This window comes from Arachis duranensis, chromosome 6, assembly GCF_000817695.3.
Source record: "Arachis duranensis cultivar V14167 chromosome 6, aradu.V14167.gnm2.J7QH, whole genome shotgun sequence".
NCBI lineage: Eukaryota > Viridiplantae > Streptophyta > Magnoliopsida > Fabales > Fabaceae > Arachis > Arachis duranensis.
In genome coordinates, this window is record NC_029777.3 from 4,185,366 (window position 1) to 4,205,370 (window position 20,005).

At 29.4% G+C, this 20,005-nt stretch overlaps 1 protein-coding gene and 1 long non-coding RNA gene across 7 annotated transcripts in view; one reads left to right on the forward strand and one right to left on the reverse strand.

Annotated features, from left to right (window-relative positions):
* The first annotated feature begins 375 nt into the window (after window positions 1–375).
* LOC107492074 (benzyl alcohol O-benzoyltransferase) overlaps window positions 376–20,005 on the forward strand; it is a 33,030-nt gene continuing 13,400 nt past the window's right edge. Inside the window, exons 1-2 of one of the 3 annotated variants that reach the window (XM_052263308.1) lie at window positions 377–874; window positions 3,513–4,323. In XM_052263308.1, the coding sequence (XP_052119268.1) occupies window positions 422–874; window positions 3,513–4,323 (1,264 nt within the window). In that variant the 5' untranslated portion in view covers window positions 377–421. Of the gene's footprint in view, window positions 875–3,512; window positions 4,526–20,005 lie in introns of those variants that run through there. The other 2 variants (XM_016113044.3, XM_016113043.3) reach the window with 2 other exon arrangements.
* On the reverse strand, window positions 5,469–9,002 carry LOC107492075 (uncharacterized). Of its 4 annotated transcripts, none has more exons than XR_008010650.1 (9): window positions 8,768–9,002; window positions 8,631–8,680; window positions 7,974–8,036; window positions 7,879–7,899; window positions 7,504–7,775; window positions 7,205–7,257; window positions 6,059–6,125; window positions 5,876–5,964; window positions 5,469–5,656 (listed from the first exon to the last, which is right to left on the reverse strand). It is a non-coding gene; the product is annotated as an uncharacterized LOC107492075 (long non-coding RNA). The 4 variants fall into 4 exon arrangements; XR_002364779.2 differs by having other exon boundaries at window positions 7,504–7,569; window positions 7,684–7,775; window positions 7,879–8,036; XR_001592715.3 differs by having other exon boundaries at window positions 7,504–7,579; window positions 7,684–7,775; window positions 7,879–8,036.

The window sequence follows — 20,005 nt, forward strand, 5'->3', positions numbered from 1 at the left end:
TATTGATCAATAACAAAAATATAACTTAAATCATAAAAAATAACAAAAATTTAGCCAATTTTTTTATTTTACATAAAAATGTTGATTACTAAAAGTATGTTAAATTTGCATTTTTATTATTAAAGATTTGTGAAGAAAAACAAGTAAAAATAATAATTTTTTTATAAAATTTTAAAATAAAAAATATTGAAAACAAAACAAAAATAAAAATACAAGCTAAACCCATGCTAATATTCTCCATTTGCTAATAACATTGAACTAGAAAATTTGACAATAATTTTATTATTTTAGATTACATTTAATTTTAAATACAGAATAAAACAGATTACTGAAGTTAAAATATAAAAATTCACTATAAATAGAAATCACTTATCCACCATTCTTTTTATCCCAACTCTTTCTTAACTTCTCTGGCAATACCATGACTTCACTATCATCGTCTCCCTCTTTAGTCTTTACAGTCCGAAGGCGCCAACCGGAGCTGGTGGCTCCAGCTACGCCCACTCCCCGCGAAGTTAAACTATTATCTGACATAGATGATCAAGAAGGGTTGCGTTTCCATATTCCATTCTTTCATATTTATCAACACAAGCCATCTATGGAAGGAAAAGACCCAGTTAGGATTATAAGAGATGCACTCTCGAGAACACTTGTGTTTTACTACCCATTTGCCGGCAGGATCAGGGAAGGTCATGGCCGCAAGTTGATGGTGGATTGTACCGAGGAGGGTGTCTTGTTTATTGAGGCAGATGCTGACGTAACACTTGATCAACTTCGTGGCTCTCTTCATCCTCCATTCCCATGCTCCCAAGAACTCCTTTATAATGTTCCAGGCTCCGATGGAATTGTCAACTGCCCCCTTCTACTCATACAGGTTCAAACAATTAAAGGCCATTCTTGTTTGATAATACGAGGGGTTGCGTCGCAAATAATTAACGGCTCGCAATAATTAATTAGATTTGGATGCTCTTTAATTTTGAATTTAATTTTAGTTATTTATTTTATAAATAGAATTAAAAATATATAAAAAAAATATTTGAGAATAAAAAATTATATTTTATCTTTTTAAGTAAAAATTTAAAATTTAAAAAATTAAAGATCTAAACTCTAATTAATTATTTTCGGGTTCACCAATAATCGAACTCTTGACTTTTCGGATCTAGAGTTCTAATGATACCACTCATCCCAAAAATTTCAACGGGTAGAAAAAATAACACTAATAGTTATATCTCTAATACTCCTTAAACCTCATACTTTTTCATATAAAATTTATTAGTTAATAATAAATTTTTAAATAAAATTTTATAATTTCTTGACCTGTAAATTAGAAAACAATATAAAAAAAACCACTAAAATCTGCTTTCTTATGTTTCAGTTTTCACTGCAGTCGACCAGCCATCTTTCAAATAACTATCGTCAATCATTAACAGTCACCTAAATTCTATATTCTAAAATTTAAATATTATATTTTAATATTAAATTTTAAATCATAAATTCTAAAATTTTTTAAAAGTGTGAAAATAAAAGTGATTTTAATAATAAAAAAATAAGTTGGTTAATGGTAATTAATCCAAAAGTTGGTTCCTATATATTTTAAAAAGTACATATTTTGCGTACTTTCTTAAATTAAAAGACGTATACTTAGCTATGAAAACAAAATATTTCTTCTATTTTAAAATTAGTGTTTTATTTTAATTTTTTTGGACCAATATAAGCTGTCTATTTATTAGGAAAATTACGTGAGAGGAATGTTATATATGTACTACCTTTATATCTACATTGCTTAGTGTAATTTTTAGTTTTAATATTAAAATAATTGATAAAAATTATGAAAATTAAAATATTTATTACCTTTTATATATACTCCAGATGAAACATTTACAGAAAAAAGTGTACACAAAATTTATACAGATATCATTTTTAATATATGAAAATGATTTTTTTATCCAACAATACTCTTATATTAAGCGAACGTGTCTGATGCATGTTGAGATTGAATAATAAAAAAAGTTTCTTCTATAAAAAAGAGAAAAAGTAAAAAAAAAATGTTACGATGAATAATTATACATTCAAATAAAATTAAGATATTTATAAATATTTGTTTAATTGTAGTGCACATTTGATTTTAGACACTTACTATAAAATAGATAGAGATGGAGTATATTGTTTTGATAAAAATCCTTACTTATAGAGTTATAGTAAATCTAATAAGGTGAAAATTCAGGTGCAGTCGATTTCATGTGAAGTTGATAGTTAAAAGTCGTTAGATAAAAATTTAGTCAAATCAGTCAAACCATTTAACAATTAAAGAGAAACACTGCCAATGCAAGGTTCCGATCATAGTAAAATAGGATTAAATCCTTCTAAAATAAAGTTGGTAAAAAAAAAATGAGAGTATAATTATTTTTCATTAAAATTATAGGATTTATGGATAATAAAAATAATAAATTTACTAATACTTAACTTTTTATTTTATTATTACTTTACACATTTTCTTAATTTAAAACATCCTTTTCAAACACTAGATATCAGTGCGTTATGTTTCGATAATCAAGTTAGCTAGTAGAAAAAGTTGGAATCACGGGGAGTAATAAACTAATATAATTACCTTTCTCTTTAAAATATTAATTTAAAATTATTTTATTTGAATTAATATTCATAATCTTATACGTAAAATATTTATAATTATACATACATTTATTTATTTGATATTATATATTTATTATAACAACAATTAATAAATATAAATTAAAATAAGATAATTTTAAATTAATTTAGATTAATTTTTTTAAAAGACTTTCGAAGCAAATAATTTTTAATATTTTTAGTTATTATTTGGTTAGTATAAATAATAAATTGTCATTTTATTAATTTATGTGTATAAATTTTGAAAAATGTGAGTACAAATTGTATTGATTCATATATATAAACTGTATTAATTTCAGGGTTGTTTATGATTTGGTTAATCCAAAAATCAAACATATTTTTGGATTAGCCAAAAATATAATTTATTTAATTAACCAAATTGTTTTATGTGATAAAATTGGTTATTAATCGGTAAAAAAATTCAAAAACTGGTTTTAACTGATTATAAAAATAAAATCCAATTTTAAAAAATAACCAACTTTAAAAAAATCGGTTTTATACATAAAAAATTGAATTTCTTAAAAAAAATTAAAAATTAGTTTTTAACCGGTTAAAAATTGGTTTTTACAACTAATTTAAACACAATAATTACATAAAATTTAGTTTTGGTTTTAATTAATTATCTTTTAATAATATGAATATAATTTTTAAAATTATTTTATTAAATTGATTAACTAAAATATAATTATGATTTTTTAACTAATTAACCACAATTTAATTATTTTATAAATACCTCTAATTAATTTATGTATATAAAATTTTAGTAAATATAAATATAAATTATATATTTGTGTGTAAAATATCTATAAATATGAATACAAATTATTGCCACTAAGTTACTCGAACAATTTGTTTTGTTTTGACAGGTGACACGCTTTAAGTGCGGCGGTTTTGTTTTTGCCATACGCGTGAATCACACGATGATGGATGCAACTGGTCTAGTACAATTTGTGAGTGCTTTAACTGAAATGGCTCAAGGTGCTCATCAACCTTCCATTCTGCCTGTATGGCAAAGGGAGCTCCTACTTGCAAGAGACCCACCACAAATCACATGCAACCATCGCGAATATGAGCAACTTCCAAATACCAAAGAAGGGACCATCATTTCTTATGAGAACAATATGGTTCAACGCTCCTTTTTCTTTGGACCAACTGAAATAGCATCCCTTCGTCGTTTGGTTCCACGTCACCTTGGCCAATGCACTCGATTTGAGCTTATAACTGTATGCTTATGGCGTTGCCGTACAAAAGCATTGCAACTTGCGCCAGAAGATGATGTTCGCATGATGTGCATCGTGAATGCACGCGCTAGGTTTAACCCTACTATACCCCTTGGTTATTACGGAAACGCTTTTGTTTATCCGGCAGCAGTTTCTAGTGTAAGGAAGCTTTGTGAAAATCCCTTTTATTATGCCGTAGAGTTAATAAAGAAAGTAAAAACTGAGGTGACAGAAGAGTACGTGCATTCAGTGGCAGATCTAATGGTTACAAAAGGACGACCCTTATTTACAACCGTAGGATCTTTTATTGTGTCAAACTTGACACGTTTTGGGTTAAGAGAAGCAGATTTTGGATGGGGCAAAGCATTATATGCTGGTGTGTCTCAAGGTGGAGTTGGGCCGGCTTTTCATGGAGTAACCTTTTTTATGGATTATGAGAATGAAAAAGGAGAAGAAGGCGTATTATTTCCAATTTACTTGCCTTCCAAAGCTATGGAGAGATTTGAGAAAGAGTTAGGTGATTTGTTTGGTGGGGACCTTAAGAGTATCTTTAATATTTGATTTTAGTTTAATTTTATTTTGAGGTTTACAAAAGCTTATATAAGTATTTGTAATATTATTATAAAAATTAATTTGATACTCAATATCAGTCAATATTTGGTTTTGTTTTAATTTATTAACATTATAATATTTATTTAATAAGTTTAATAAATATACAAGTAGTGGTATTATATTAGTCTTTTTTAAAAATGATATAATATTTTTTTACTGATATTAATATTATTTTAAAAATTATATCCAATACAAATTTTAATTTTAAATTAGTTATTGTAAAAATCAAAAGTGATATCCAAAAAATATCCTATTAAAATTGTTTTCGTAACTAATAATAATTGTTTTTGTGGAGGTTGACCAGCGTATACGGTTTTTATGAAGTCTGAGACTGAGAGTAAGGTTTATGGGTTGTGTACTTCTTCTGTTCACACTTCACAGGCTTCTATTTTCATTTTCATAATGCGTGGCGACTACTACTGGCGAGTGGCAAGGATTGAAAATATATGGTGACAAGCATTTTAGGCTCTTCTTGTTTGTTTGAATGCTTGCAATCAAACTTTTTCTTATTTTTCTTATTTTTCTTATTTTTTTCCGTTGAATTATCAACGTACATCTGGATTTTCCAACTGTTATGAAAGGACTATAATTCCGCAGGAAGTTTTTTTTTCCTATCTCCTTTTTTAATGAAAAGTAAAATTCAACTATATCTAACTCAATCATAAGTATAACAAGTTCGTATTTTAATAATTCAATTTCATAAAATATTTTTAAAACTGCGTTTATACATTATTTTCTCCATCAAACCTTATTTAGATTTTTCATTTACAAAGTTCAATGTTTGATCTAGACAATTTGAACAAACCCCTTACAAAATTTTATTCTTACAGAAAAGTTACAAAATATGAGAAATCTTAGTAACAATAATAATTTTCTCTTATATCAGTGTCCTTATCATTGAACTGTATTTCACTTCAGAACTAGAAAACAAGAGAAAAGATATTGATGATCAATAGAAATAATAAATGCCATATTAATACCAATAGCAAAGAAAAGAAAAACTACCGTACCAAACTTATAGAAGAAATATAAACTGTTCAGGATCTAGCATGAGCCATTTAAATAAAGGTAAATATCAATAGGACAAAGTACTATTATCATGTTTATCTACAATCAAGTTATGAAGAGTCACCTCACTTGTTTCTCTATAATGCACAAGAACAATATGCTCATATGCCCTGCCATGAAACAACAGAATATCAATTATTCTGAACAAATGTTACAATAACATATGCACAAACATTTCTCAAAGAGCAATTATGCATATATTAGGTTCATTATTCCAGAGTTAATAAAATTAATCTCAGAAGTTCTTTTTCAACATTTAGTTATCTCCTGTATGAACTTTTTCCTCACAATGGTGCTGATTGGTGAAGTAATAGTTAAAAGTTACTCACGGATCCAACATCCAATAGCTCTACTTCTGGAAAGTAGGGTTCTGCTCTCCATATGCAGAGTAACAATTTAAGGCTTTGACAGTTCCAACCTAATGATGCAAATCATTATAATTGAAGATTGTGGAAATCAATATAGTGATCAAAAGGCAAAGAAGTATTTCATAAATGAAAGTTGCAAAGTACCTTAAGGCGTTCGTGTGCCTCTCCGACAGTCTTTCCGTCTTTCTTCTTGCTCCAATTATGGCCATCTCTACAAAAGAAGCACAGGACTCTTTTGTTAAAGAGAAAAAGTGATCCCCCTGTTGTGGAGAATAAATCAATAGTTTTATTGTTCTGTTAGTGAAAAATAAATCGCAATATAAAACTCATTCCCAAAATTGACATGTAACATTTCATTAGATGTTAATTAGATGACCAAAAATAATTCACATGTTTCAAACACTATATTTGGACAAAATAGTAGAGCCTGTAAACTGAATTTTGTCATTAGGTTTTAGGACAAAATAGAAATGCTTGTGTCTCCTTAGGAATCAGAGTTAATGTCAATGTATTATAGAAGTTTGGAGGGAAAAAGTTTTCAAAATATAAAAATAGTGAATATTGACATCAATGGTGTTTGTCCCACGTGTGATGTATTGGATATAGGTCAATGTGATATTGTTGCATTTATCCATGGCTAAACTTGTGATTTTATCAAAGCATTCAGAGTCCTGGATGTGGGCATGTATTTGTGATAGATGATAGTAAGCAATGTATACAATATTCCCTAATATCTCATAGGAGCTGTAATCTCTCCTATTGAGACTCGCCGTTACCATTGAGTACTAGATGCAAGTGCTGTGTGCAGTCTTTTTCCCATCATATACAAGGGAATGACTTGCAATGAAATGGTATGAGGAGGCAAGGAATTAAGTAAAACAAAACATGATAACCCAGTATTTTGTTTGCAGGATTCATGTCACTCTTTCTTTATTATACCTGATAGTATTAGAAGGAAAAGTCTAGGAGTCCAATAATTTTTGTGTTGTGGTCAGCACTTAACCATCAAAAGAAAAATGAGTAATCTCCCATCATTGGATGTAATCACACACTATTAAAAACACTATTGTTGGCCAACTGATGGTTATAAAACACAAAAGTTGCTGACCCCCTAACATTCCTCTTATTAGAAAGTCTAATTTTTAAGACAAACTCAAACATGACTTGAAGCACCTTCCTATGGAACCAACTAAACACTGGCATTATCAATGTATTTAATTTACAACAGTGTAAATCTTTATCAATAATAAAAATTCTAACAAAAGAAGATGATTAGAAAGAGAATGTTACCAGATGGTGCTTAGAACCATGCTAAAGACATATAGCAGGTAAAACCAAAGCAGCTGCAGGAAAGAATCAGAAAATATGAGATATGGAGCAAGCATATTACAGGATATGGAGGATCATAGATCATTATGCAACTAGTGCTTACCAAAGTGTGAAATAAAAAGTAAAACTAGTTCACAATTTCCAAATCAGCTATTTGTCAAAATTTCATCTAGCATAAATTCTCGTCATAACGAAATAAACGATGAGTGATTTGTATAGGTAATATATTTTCAGCAAAGAAAAATATTTAAAATACCTACAATTTTGATTCGAAATCCTCTGACGATCAGTGCATCAAACTGTATTCATGATTCAGTTCAAGCTCTCTAACCACAACTTGTAAGCAAGGAGAAAGGTCATCAACATGTCAACATGCCAATCTAAAATCTATAATATATGAGCAAAACATAGCACTCTGAATAATATAGCAAACATCATACCCCTCCGGTGCCAACGGCCATTGCAGGAGCAATGAGAACACTAGCTTTCTTTAGGAAGTCAGCTGCCTTAGGAGTACAGGGCATGTTGGAACCTAGCATTCAAATAATATATTGAAGTCACCATTAGTATTTATGAGAGACAAAAAATATACCCAAAGAGCAAAGACATATTGCACCCTTAAAGGAAAAAAATACCTTCTACTAGTAGACGACAACCTGCATTAACCAAATTAATGGCATCAGATTGTTCAATTTCATTCTGCGAAGCACAAGAAAATGCAACATCACACCTTTCATTCCAGGGTTTTGCTTCGTCATAATATTTGGACCGAGCATAGGTCTTTGAATAGTCTCTACATAAGCCAATGTTATGACTTATTAAAAACGGATGAAATTTTCTATAAGAAAACCAGAAAACAAAAATTCGAAAATACACTCCGGAATTTCTCATGCCAAGCTAGATTCCACATCAACAAAAGCAAAATAAACAACAAATTAGTAAATTCAGAGCATAAATTCACCAAAACAAATGTTAAATCAAATAGGAATCCTACCAAATTACAATGACTAGCAGAAAAGATGAAAATTCAATAAGTAAATCAAAATAAACAGAGCAATTAATATTATGAGCAATATTCATGAAGATTAATTAAATAATACACAGTACTTTTCTTACTTACTTGAAATCTGTAACTGAATCTGGAGTTAATACTCTACCTTTTTCTAATACTAAGCAAGGAAGTGGTTTTTCTTTCTTTCTTTTAAATTTTGTTTTATCTAATCACATTGTAAAACTAATGTGACTAATTGAGTTGAAGTAATGTGATGAATTGATTATGCTAATTAAGTTTAACAAACGGCAAATTCAGAATTTCATGATGAAAATAGTAGATACAAACATTGCAAAAATAAATATAATAATTAGAGAGAGACAGAGAGGAACTTACAAGAAGCTGCGACAGCGACGTGCTTTGGCGACGGGATCACAACGACGAGTCTGTGGAAGAAGAAAAACTTACATGCAGATTCACAAATCACAATGTGTGTGTGAGAGAGAGAGAGAAAGAGAGAGAGAGGAACTTACATGAAGAGGATGGCGCGGAGGCGGACTCGGCGGAGGAGAAGAAGAAGAAGAAGAGAAAGAAGTTCTGCTCTCAGGCAGAGGACGGCGGATTTTCTCAGGAGTCGGAGAAGAAGAAGCTCTGCTCTCTGCCTCTCTCCGTGACCATGACTCCGTTTTCGTCTCTACTCTTGGGCGTTGGAGGAGAATAAGAGTCGTCACTCTAGACTCTGATTCTCTGAATTTTTTGTTGATAAATGAGTGAAACGAATAAGGACGCTGGAAGCTAACGCGGGAGTAGTTTTTTGTTGATAAAAATCGAGGATTATTTTGTCGATTTTAGTTAAAATAAAAATTAATACTGTCTATTTTATATAATAAATTTATGGCGTTTGTTTAATTTAGAAAAGAAATTTTAGTGTCTAAATTTATCGACGACAGAAATTGTCAATATTTTAATTATTAAAATAGATAGCCAGTTCGTCAATTTTTAAAAAAAAAAATTTAACTCCCTTTCATTGGTAATTTGATGATAGTAGTAATTAGTAAGGTGTTAAAAATTTATCAAAATAATAGATAATATTGTCGTCAATTTTAATATTTTATTTTAGTCCTTTCTTTTTTATTTTATCGACGACAAGCCGTCGAAAAAATATCGACGAAAAATTTAATCGTAGATTTTTTGCGTCGATAATTATACTGTTTTTTGTAGTGTGCAATTTATTTAAAACTGTTGAGAATTTTTGTTTAGAAGCATGAATTTCTGATGTGAGCACATAATACACAATTGGAAGAGGTTGATCTCGTCAACCAAAGATAACAGTTGAATATTATTATCGGGTAGATGTGTTTTTTCCAGTAATTGACTCTCAAATACAAGAGTTAAATAGTGGATTCAATAAGAAAACTATGGAACTTTTGACTTTAAGTATTGCTTTAGATCATAAAGACAATTTTAAGTTGTTTAATATTCAAAATATATGCAAGTTAGTTGAAAAGTTTTATCTTTCAAATTTCTCTAATCATGAAAGGATTCTTTTGAAGGTGAATGCTCAATTGCAACATTATGCATTTGATATACCGAATCATTTAAAAGATGTTGGTACACTTTTTGAGTTATCTCAATGATGGAAAGAAACAGACAAATCAAGAACTTAGCATTTGATTGATAGATTGATTCGTAATGGCTTGTCTTTTCTAATATCTACAACAATAACATTGTTAAAACAAGGTTTCGGTGTATAACAGCAAATAACTTTCTTGCAAATAATTTAGTCATTTATATTGAAAAAAAATTGCAGCTATTTTTAATACAAATTCAATAATAGATGACTTTAAATTAAAAAAAAAAGTCGAGATGAATTATCTATGTAAGTTCAACTCTAATTCTATTATTATTTAATTTTTTCATCGCATAAGGCATAAATTATAATTGTGATTTAAATTAGTTACAAGAAGCATAATATATTTTTTAATAATTTTACAAGAAACGTCTAAAAAAATTGAATAATATTTAAAAATTTTAAATGTAATAACCTATATTTATAAAATTTGAGATTATTTTTGAGATATTTATATTTAATTATTTTAATAAATAATATATTTAGTTATCTTTTAAAAATAAATTCTAAATTTTAGTTGTCATTTTTAATTAAATATATATATATTTAATTATTTTTTGTTAAAATAAAAAATAAAAAAAATTAGTCCGAATTAAATATTGTCTAGCTTGGTCCTGCTCCTAGCCATATGGCTATGCCCAAGCCATTATAGACAGCTCCATATACGTATCATGTTTTGCGTGTCAGCTGTGTCTTTCTTTAGGATATGATGTTTCTCACTTTAGATTTGCTGAGAGGGTACCGATAAGGCTTCAACAATTTCAAAAATAATCATAAAAAAGAGTCTCAACATATTTTCATTTTTAATAATGTCCCGTTCTTGTCTTCTTGACCTATCAGTCCGATCTATCACTCTCTTCCCCCTCAGCTTTTATTTCTGTCCTTCGCCACACAATGTGCTTTCAGCAGCTCACTTATTTATTTTATTTTTATTGTTAAGTCCAATAAAAACACATATAACGTCGACAATTGATTTGGAATTCACTCCAATTCTAAATAAACAATGAAAAATATTTATGTTAATTAACAAGTGATGGTTTTTCGTCCATGTAATATATGGATGACACTTAATAATAATATACTCATGTTTTGTAGTTTAATCAATATACTCATAAACAATGGCTTCTTTTTTATTTAAATAAAAATAAATTATTTACTCGAATAATCGAACTACAGAAAAATAAAGCAGAAAAAAAAATCATCTTCATGTCAGAAGAACAAAAAGACTCTTTTTTTTCTGCACATTACCAGAATAATCTTTCTAAATACTTGAAATGAACACCTACTAATTTCATCTTAACTATATATTTGTCACTTGTGACTTGACATAGTAAAATTAGGTCATATAAAACATAATTTCAGACTTCTTCAAGTTAAGACAGTTCATAGTAGTAGACAAATGACTGCATTGCTGGTAATTAATATTATTATATTAGGGAGTCATTTAAATAAAGATATTTAAAATATTTTTTTAAATTATTTTAAATAATTAAAATTTAATATATATAATTGATTAAATTATGTTATTTTTATTAAAATTAGATTAGATAAATTGATTATTTGGCCAAAAAATCAATAAACTATATCTTAAACCGATCTAAATTAATATTTTTTTATAAAAAGTAATTACAACATTTCTATTTAAAAAATTACTAAAATATTCTTTTATATATACATATTTTAAAAACTCTAAATTTTAACCTTTTTTTCTTTTTGTCGTTATAGAGTTAGAATTTAGGATTTTTAAAATTAAAAAAATATATAATAAACATATTTTTATCATTTTCTATAATAAAATTATTGTAGTCATTTTTTATAAAAAAATATTAATTTAAATTAATTTAAAGTTTGATTTATCAATTTTTTAATTAAATTAATTTGCATAATCTAATTTTGACAAAAATAATATAATTTAATTAATTATATGTATTAAATTTTAGTTAATAATAAATATCTTTAAAAAAAAAGACCTTTCAAACATTTTTTTAGAATATCTATACAAAAAGCACGGTGATTGGTGAATAATGCCACGTTCGCTTCACATGCAGCTAAGTATGTAGCTAATTTAACCCCGACCAGTTCCAGAAAATAAGTGGACAAAATTGTAATCGACTTCACACCACATTTTAATTGTATTTTGGACCACTTAATAACCTACCGATGAACATACAGAAAACCTGAAAATAAAATGGACCGCTAATCAAGTCTTTTTTTTTTGTTTTTTTGTCAAGACCACTAACGCTAATCAACTTAGGCATCGAGAAATGACGTGTGTACCGTTCTTTGTGGATTGTGACCACTAGCCCAATCAAAACATTTCATGTGGCGATGGCATTGACATACTTCCCACAAGAATGTTGTGGGGCTGGATTCTGGAGTATTGGCCTAACGGAAAAACATTTGAAATGTGCTAGTATAATATTGAACGTGTACGTTAATAATTTGCCAAACATTTTTATTGTTTTTCGAATTTTATGAAAAAAAATAAACAAATTATTTTTTGTTTCTTCCTTCTATTTTTATAAAATTTTTAAAATAAAAAATACTAAAATAAAAACAGAAAATAAAAAACACAAACTAAATACACTTTTAGTTTTTCTTTTCTATTTCTCTTGTATTCAAGTCAATTTAATCATCTTAGATTAGTCATAATAGCAATTAAGATAGAGTAAAGAATTGAAAACATAAGAGTGTTCTCATACATTGATACAGAAAGTAGAATTGGAGAAAAGAAAAGAAGACTTAAGACACAGAAGTAAAAGTGAAAGTAAAAGAGTGAAACTGAAAATTAATGCATTGCAATTGTAACTATTGTATTAAATAATAGAGTAATACAATATATATAGTGAAGTTATCAAGAGAGACTAACTAATTCACTTATATTCATTCACAGCCTCCTCAAACTTAGTAGTGGGTTGAAGAACCACTCTAAGTTTCTCTCAAAATTTGTGAAATAGAGATGATGAAAGGGGTTTAGTGATAATATCCCCAATCTGATCTATAGAGGATATATGGAGGACATAGAGTTATTTTTTATTCACCATCTCTCTTAAGTAGTAGGTCAATTTCCAAGTGTTTGCACCTAGTATGAAGGACCGAGTTAGCCGCTAATGAGTAAGAACTTTGATTATCACAGTAAATAGTAGGTGCTATTGATTGTGGAATCCGAAGCTCCTTTAGAAGATACTGTATAGATACTAGTTCTGACTGAAATGTTGCCATGCTCCTATACTCTGCCCCAGTGCTACTGCGACTAACTTTGGCTTGCTTATTGCTCCTCCATGATACCAAATTGCTTCCTAAGTATACACAATAGCCAGTAATCAATTTCCTATCCTCCAAATTTCCTGTCCAATCTGCGTCTGCGAATGCAAGTAGTCTCAAGTCAGCACATTTTTGAAATTTAATGCCTGCTAATACTGTAACTGCAATATATCTGAGGATGCATTTGACAGCTTTCCAGTGCTCAATTATTGGAGAGTGCATGTATTGAGAGACCTTGTTCACATAGAAAGTAAGATCTGGTCTTGAAATAGTCAAATACTGAAATGATCCAACAATCTCTCTATACAATTTAAGATCCTGAAAATGCTCAACACCATTTGATGTAAGCTTCAAGGCTGAGACCATATGGGTAGGCATTGAATTTGCAGTGTCCATTTTGACCTTTTGCAGCAGATCTCGAGCATACTTTTGTTGAGAAACTAGAATGGATCCATCTGTTAAATAAGAGAATTCTAATCCAGAAAAATAACTGAATTTTCCAAGATCTTTAAGCGGAAAGATTTTATTGAGATAAGAGATAAGTTTGTCTATTTCACTAGTGTCACTTCCAGTAACAACAATATCATCTACATAGGCTAAGAGAAAAGTGGTAGATATATTAGTGTGTTTAACAAACAATGAAATATTACTTTTGGTTCTAGTGAAACCAAACTGTAATAACGTAGCAGTCAATGTATTAAACCAAGCTCTTGGAACTCGCTTCAATCCATAGATTACTTTGTTAAACTTACAAACCTGTAATGCATTCCCAAATTGGTAATTTGCTGGTGGAGACATGTATACCTCTTATTCAAGAATACCATTCAGAAAGGTATTATTAAAATCAAATTATCTTAGTGTCCATCCACGTGATAGAGCTATAGTAATTACAATTCTCACGGTAGTAGGTCTCACAACTCGACTGTATATTTGACTGTAATCTATGCCTTCAACCTGCAAAAAATTTTTCGCAACTAATCTGGTTTTGTACCTGATGATGTTGCCTAATGGATCTCTTTTTACAGCAAATACCCATTTAGAATCAATAACAGTTTTATGCTTTAGTGATTCAACTAAATCCCAGGTGTTACATCTTACTAATGCCTGGATTTCAGCATCCATTACATTTTTCTAGTGTAAACACTAAAGAGCTTGTTTAACATTCTTTGGGATATTGTTAATCAAATCATAAGGTTCTACTGAATTTATAACTAATGCTTGAGGTCTGTTGTTTCTAATTTTTGATCTTGTGAGCATATTGTGAGTATTAAAAAATGTAGTAGAACTAGTGTTTGTAGCATTTTTAAAAGGTAGACAGATTTCAAGGTCTGAAGTTGGGATGGAAGAGTTCTGATTGAGGCTAGTACTAGAAGAGGTATGCTCAGTAATTTGAGTGTCAGAGCAAGTAGTCGATGAGGGAGAATCTGAGATATCTAGAAGAGGTAAAGTTTGGGGAGGGTTAGAAGACTTGGGTGAAGTGTTGAATGTAAAAGCTAGCAGATCTTTAACTGTATCATGGTTCACTACTAAATTTTTATTGTGAAATAGAGAATTGTAAGAAAATTCAGTTTCATCAAATATCACATGTCTCGAATAGTAAATTTTTCCATCTTTAGTCATGCACTTCTAACCACTATAATTATTATCATAGCCAAGAAATAAGCAATTTTCTGATTTAAAAGTAAACTTTAATTTGTTAGAAGATCTTAAATAAGGAAAGCAAGCACATCCAAATATTTTAAAATTCTTATAATCTGGTAATTTTTCAAATAAAGTTTCAAAAGGTGATTTATTTTCTAATACAAAATTTGGTAATCTATTGATGATATATACTGCTGATAGAAAGGAGTCTTCCCAAAATAACATTGGTAATACAGCAGTAGCCAAAAGTGACAATCCTACTTCGGTTATATGCCTATGTCTTCTCTCTACACTATCTTGTTGTTGATGTGTGTAGGGACATAAGATTCTATGCATAATACCATGTTCAGTTAAAAATTGAGTGAAGGAGTGTGACATGAATTCCATACCTCTATCAGTTTGCAAAGCCTTAGTCTTCAATCCTGTTTGAGTTTTCATAAACACTTTATAATTTTTCAATACTTGTAGTGATTGAGATTTATGAGTGAGTAAAAAAATAGTTATGTATTTTGTATGAGCATCCACAAATGAGATGTAGTATCTATATCTATTTCTATACATAATAGAGGCAGGTTCCCAAATATCAACAAAAACAAGGTCTAATGGTGCTGTATAGACTGATTCAAATTTTGTAAAAAGTAACTGATGTATTTTTTTTATAGCACAATATTCACATATTTGAACAAAATTAGAATCAAATTGAGCAGAAACTCCACATGTTTTCAAGACAGAAAGTACAGTTTTTATTGAACTGTGACCTAGGCGTTTATGCCAAAGGTCAAGGGTTATATTTTTTGTTTCTTTGAGCTACAAATACTTTCTTAATAGAATAATCTGTAATGATATGCTTACAAGAAACTGAATTATTCAAAGAACTATACATTAAGGATTTATTAGGCACAGGAACAAACAAATTTTTAAAGGAATATATGCCATTTCTAGCTTTGCCTTGGAGAAGAATTTCTTGAGAGTGCTGATCACGCACAATACAATCATAACGCCAAAATAGACATGATTATCTAAAGCAAATTGAGATACACTTAATAAATTCTGTGTGATTTCAGGGACATGAAGTAATTTATTTAAAAGAAACTTGATTTTACTATCTTTATCACAAAGAATTGAGGTTCCTTGAGCTAGAATTTTCGTACCTTGACCATTACCTACAAATAATTGATCAGAATCTGGAATTGAAGAGTTGGAATTCAACAAGTTGAGTGAATCTGGTGTAACATGGTGGCTTGTTCCTGAATCTGGATACCATACAGATTTTTAATAATTTTGAGGATTTGAGAAATAAGCTCTTGGTTGATAGAACTGTGATAATGGTGTAGGATTACAAGTATTCATAACACGCACTGGAAGTAATAAAGTAATCCTATTGATCTATTTTGTGCTTAAAACTTTATTAAAATAAGATAGATTAGATGCTAATACCTGAGTACCCTAGTAAATAAAGCTTTCTCCTTCGATAGTACGAAGGTACTATGTGTATCCACACCGAGACTGATTCTTGTTGTCAACTTTTTGACAATAGATTTAACTGAGAAGTTTCTTGCAACTCCTTGCACCAGCAATTCTTCACTAAGAATCTGGAATATTTGTGTATGTGGAGGTAAAAAGAGAAAACTTGTGTTTTTTTTCTTTTATCATATACACATATATAGTATGAGATTGGTGACTGATTTGTGAATCAAATTACAACTTAATTTGAAACAAAATCAGTTAGGATCTTATCCATATTTAAAACTCATCATAGAATAAATAGTTAATTATTTAATATTCTCAATTATAATATTATTATATTCATGATGCTAGCAAAGAATATAATAATACTCCATTTGGATTAATATAATTATTTATTTGATCTAATCAAAATAATAATTAAATGATTATTTACCAAGAATTAGAACACTCGTTAGTGGGTGACCTCATAGGTTCAATACTAAGCAGGTAGTATATTAGTCATACTAAATTTACTAATCAATGTTGGCGTCTAGCAACGCTCCTTGACGACCCGATAGTATGAAGTAATAATATTTTTTACTAAGAACCCAAGATGAACAAAAATACAACTCCTTCCATATTTTCAGCTCTTGGCTAACTTTTAGAGTACGGTTTGATTGTAAAACTCTAACTTGTTACCATTATTATAATGAATTATGAATGACTTAAGAAACTCATTTCTTAATTCATTCAAATCCCTTGGCCAAGGCATTGTTTATTTCATTCATTATAATCGTAGAGCTCAAACTCATTACCATAGTTGATGGATTCTATTTTAAATAATCATTAATTCTACAAGTATTTAAATCATACTCAGTCCATTCAACTAACACCGTAGGGTGTTAGGTGTCCGGAATCAAAGTATAACAAATACATTGTTAATTAATATGATAGTCGCAGGTCAAAGGAAAAATTCTAATATTATGTTCATCATAAGAATATCCTATTGACAAATATACGGTAATTATAACCATTAAAAATTCTTAGAGTGAGTCAGTTCAATGGTTATATCTATATATATACCATTTATATATATAATTTAATAAATGATATCTATTAATCTTCATCCAATGAAGACTATTATATATATATTAATCTATCCGAATCACTAATGTCCCATTTTTAGTGATTCTACGATTAAGAACAATTTAAATTAAAAGTACTCAAAAAACGTATATCTCATTATTACGATCCCTATCGTAATTATTCGTTTCTAATTTTTAATTAAGGACACTATCATAAATTATAAAAGTTTATTCTTATAAAAAGGAATAATAATAATAATAATAATAATAATAATAATAATAATAATAATAATAATAATAATAATAATTTATGATAGTATTTTATTGGACATACACACTTATCTCTAACAGATGGTAGAGGTGGTTGTGTGTTAGAGTAGGGAAATGTAGACTGTGGTGATTGTGAGCTATTTCCATAAGCTTGAAAGTTAAGATCGAATCTATGGAAGCAAGTTTGAATCACATGGCCTTGGCGACCACAAAGTTGACACTGAGTCGATTACTTTGATTAGAAAAACGACCTCCTCTTCCAAATCTTCCCCCTCTTCCTCTTCAAAGAAAAGAACCTCTTAGAGATTGAATGGTATACGATGATGGTGTTTGTGCCAAATTTGCCATGGGGATGCCACCTTGTGGTTTTTTGTATCTTTCCAGCATATCATCATAGGTTTTAAGAAAAGACTCAACTTCAGGTACAATGTAGGTTGATAATTTTGACATTATAGAAGTGATAAATACGATATACTCCTCAGGTAAATCATCAAGAATTGCTGAGATATGGTCATCTTGTTGAATTTGATATCCAATGAATTGTAGAGAGTCAACAACATTTTGGATTTGTGAGAGATAATCTGGTATCGATCCAGTTTTTCTTACTGATTTCAGTTGAGCTTTTAAGCTTTGAATTCTTGTGGCAGAGGTCTCAGTAAAATAGTCATTGAATGCATTCCAAATATCATAAAATTGATGACACTGAAGAATCTTGTTCTTGAAGGGATTTGTAACTGATGCAAGAACCCAAGTTGATAGAGTAAGATAATCTAATCTCCATTGTTTGAAGGCTTCAGTTTCTATTTTAGTCTTCTTGGTAGCATCTTTTTCATATTGTGAAATCTTGTTTTGGTACAAGTGATCTTCAAGACTTAAACTCTGAATTGTAAGCAAAGTTTGGTGTCTCCATATATTATAATTGTTGTGATCCAACTTCTCATAAATTGGGGAGATCGATCTCTTGGTTGAAGATTCTGATAGAGTAATTGACATTATGAAACGCCAAATTGAAGAAATCAAGATAGAGGGAAAACAAAATCGGGACAAAAAAAATTAGAAAAAAATTAGAAGAAAATAAAAGATTAATCAAAATTTGAAGAGAAGCAGAATCTTAGGCTCTGGATACCATAATAGCAACTGAGATAGAGTAAGAAATTGAAAGTATGAAAGTGTTCTCATGCATTAATGCAGAAAGTAGAATTTGAGAAGGAAAAGGAGACTCGAGACACAGAAGTGAAAGTGAAAGTGTGAAACTAGGCCTGGCAGCATGGACCCTATCCGCGGGTACCCAACCCGACCCAACCCGGTCGGGTAGGGTTGCCAACCCGATCCGCTGCGGGTAGGGTTGGGCACGGAGCGGGTTGGCCTGCGGAGCGGGTAGGGTGCGGGTTGAGTCTCAACCCTACCCGCACCTTCCATAATATGTGTTATATATGGGAGTTGAACCAAGGACCTTAAGCATGTGCAAAAGGTTCCTAACCACTGAACCAAGGATACTTGTGTTATTTATGAGATATTTGTGTCATTATAATATTTTTTTTGTCAACCCGCGGGTAGGGTCGAATACCCGCGGGTTGAGCGCGGGTAGGGTTAGGGTTGGGTATTTCTCAACCCGCGGGTAGGGTAGGGTTGAGTGTTAGTCAAAAACTCAACCCGCGGGTAGGGTTAGGGTTGGGTTCAAACCCTACCCTACCCTACCCATTGCCACCCCTATGTGAAACTGAAAACTAATACATTGCAATTGTAACTAGTGTATTAAATAATAGAATAATACAATATATATATATATATATATATATTGAAATTACCAATAGAGATTAACTAATTCACTTATATTCATTCACAGGTCGAATAGTCAATTCGTTCATTCGTTTAAACAAATGTTGAAAATTCAAATTATACTCTATATACATGTAGTAATTATTGACTAATAATAAAAATGTAACTCAAATTCATAGTAGATTAATCCTTTTTGTTGCGTCGGATAGGAAGCCATAACATTAATAATGTTGATTACTAAAAATAGGTTAAATTTGTGTTTTTATTATAAAAATTTGTAAAGAAAAATAAGTAAAAATAATAAAAATTTTATTTTATAAAATTTTAAAATTAAAAATATTAAAAATCAAACAAAAAAAATACAAGCCAAACCTATGTTAATATTCTGCATTTGCCAATAACATTGAACTAGAAATTTTGACAATACTTTTATTATTTTAGATTGCATTTATTTTTAAGTACAGAACAAAAAAAATCATTAAGAATAAAACATAAAATATAAAAATATATTTTATTTAATAATAAATTAAATATAAAAAATCAAATTATGAAAAATTTTAATTTATCTTTCTTTTTTTTCTTAGATAAAATTTAGAAAGAAAAATATAATAATAAAAAATATAATTATAAAAAATTAATAAAAATAATAAAAAAAT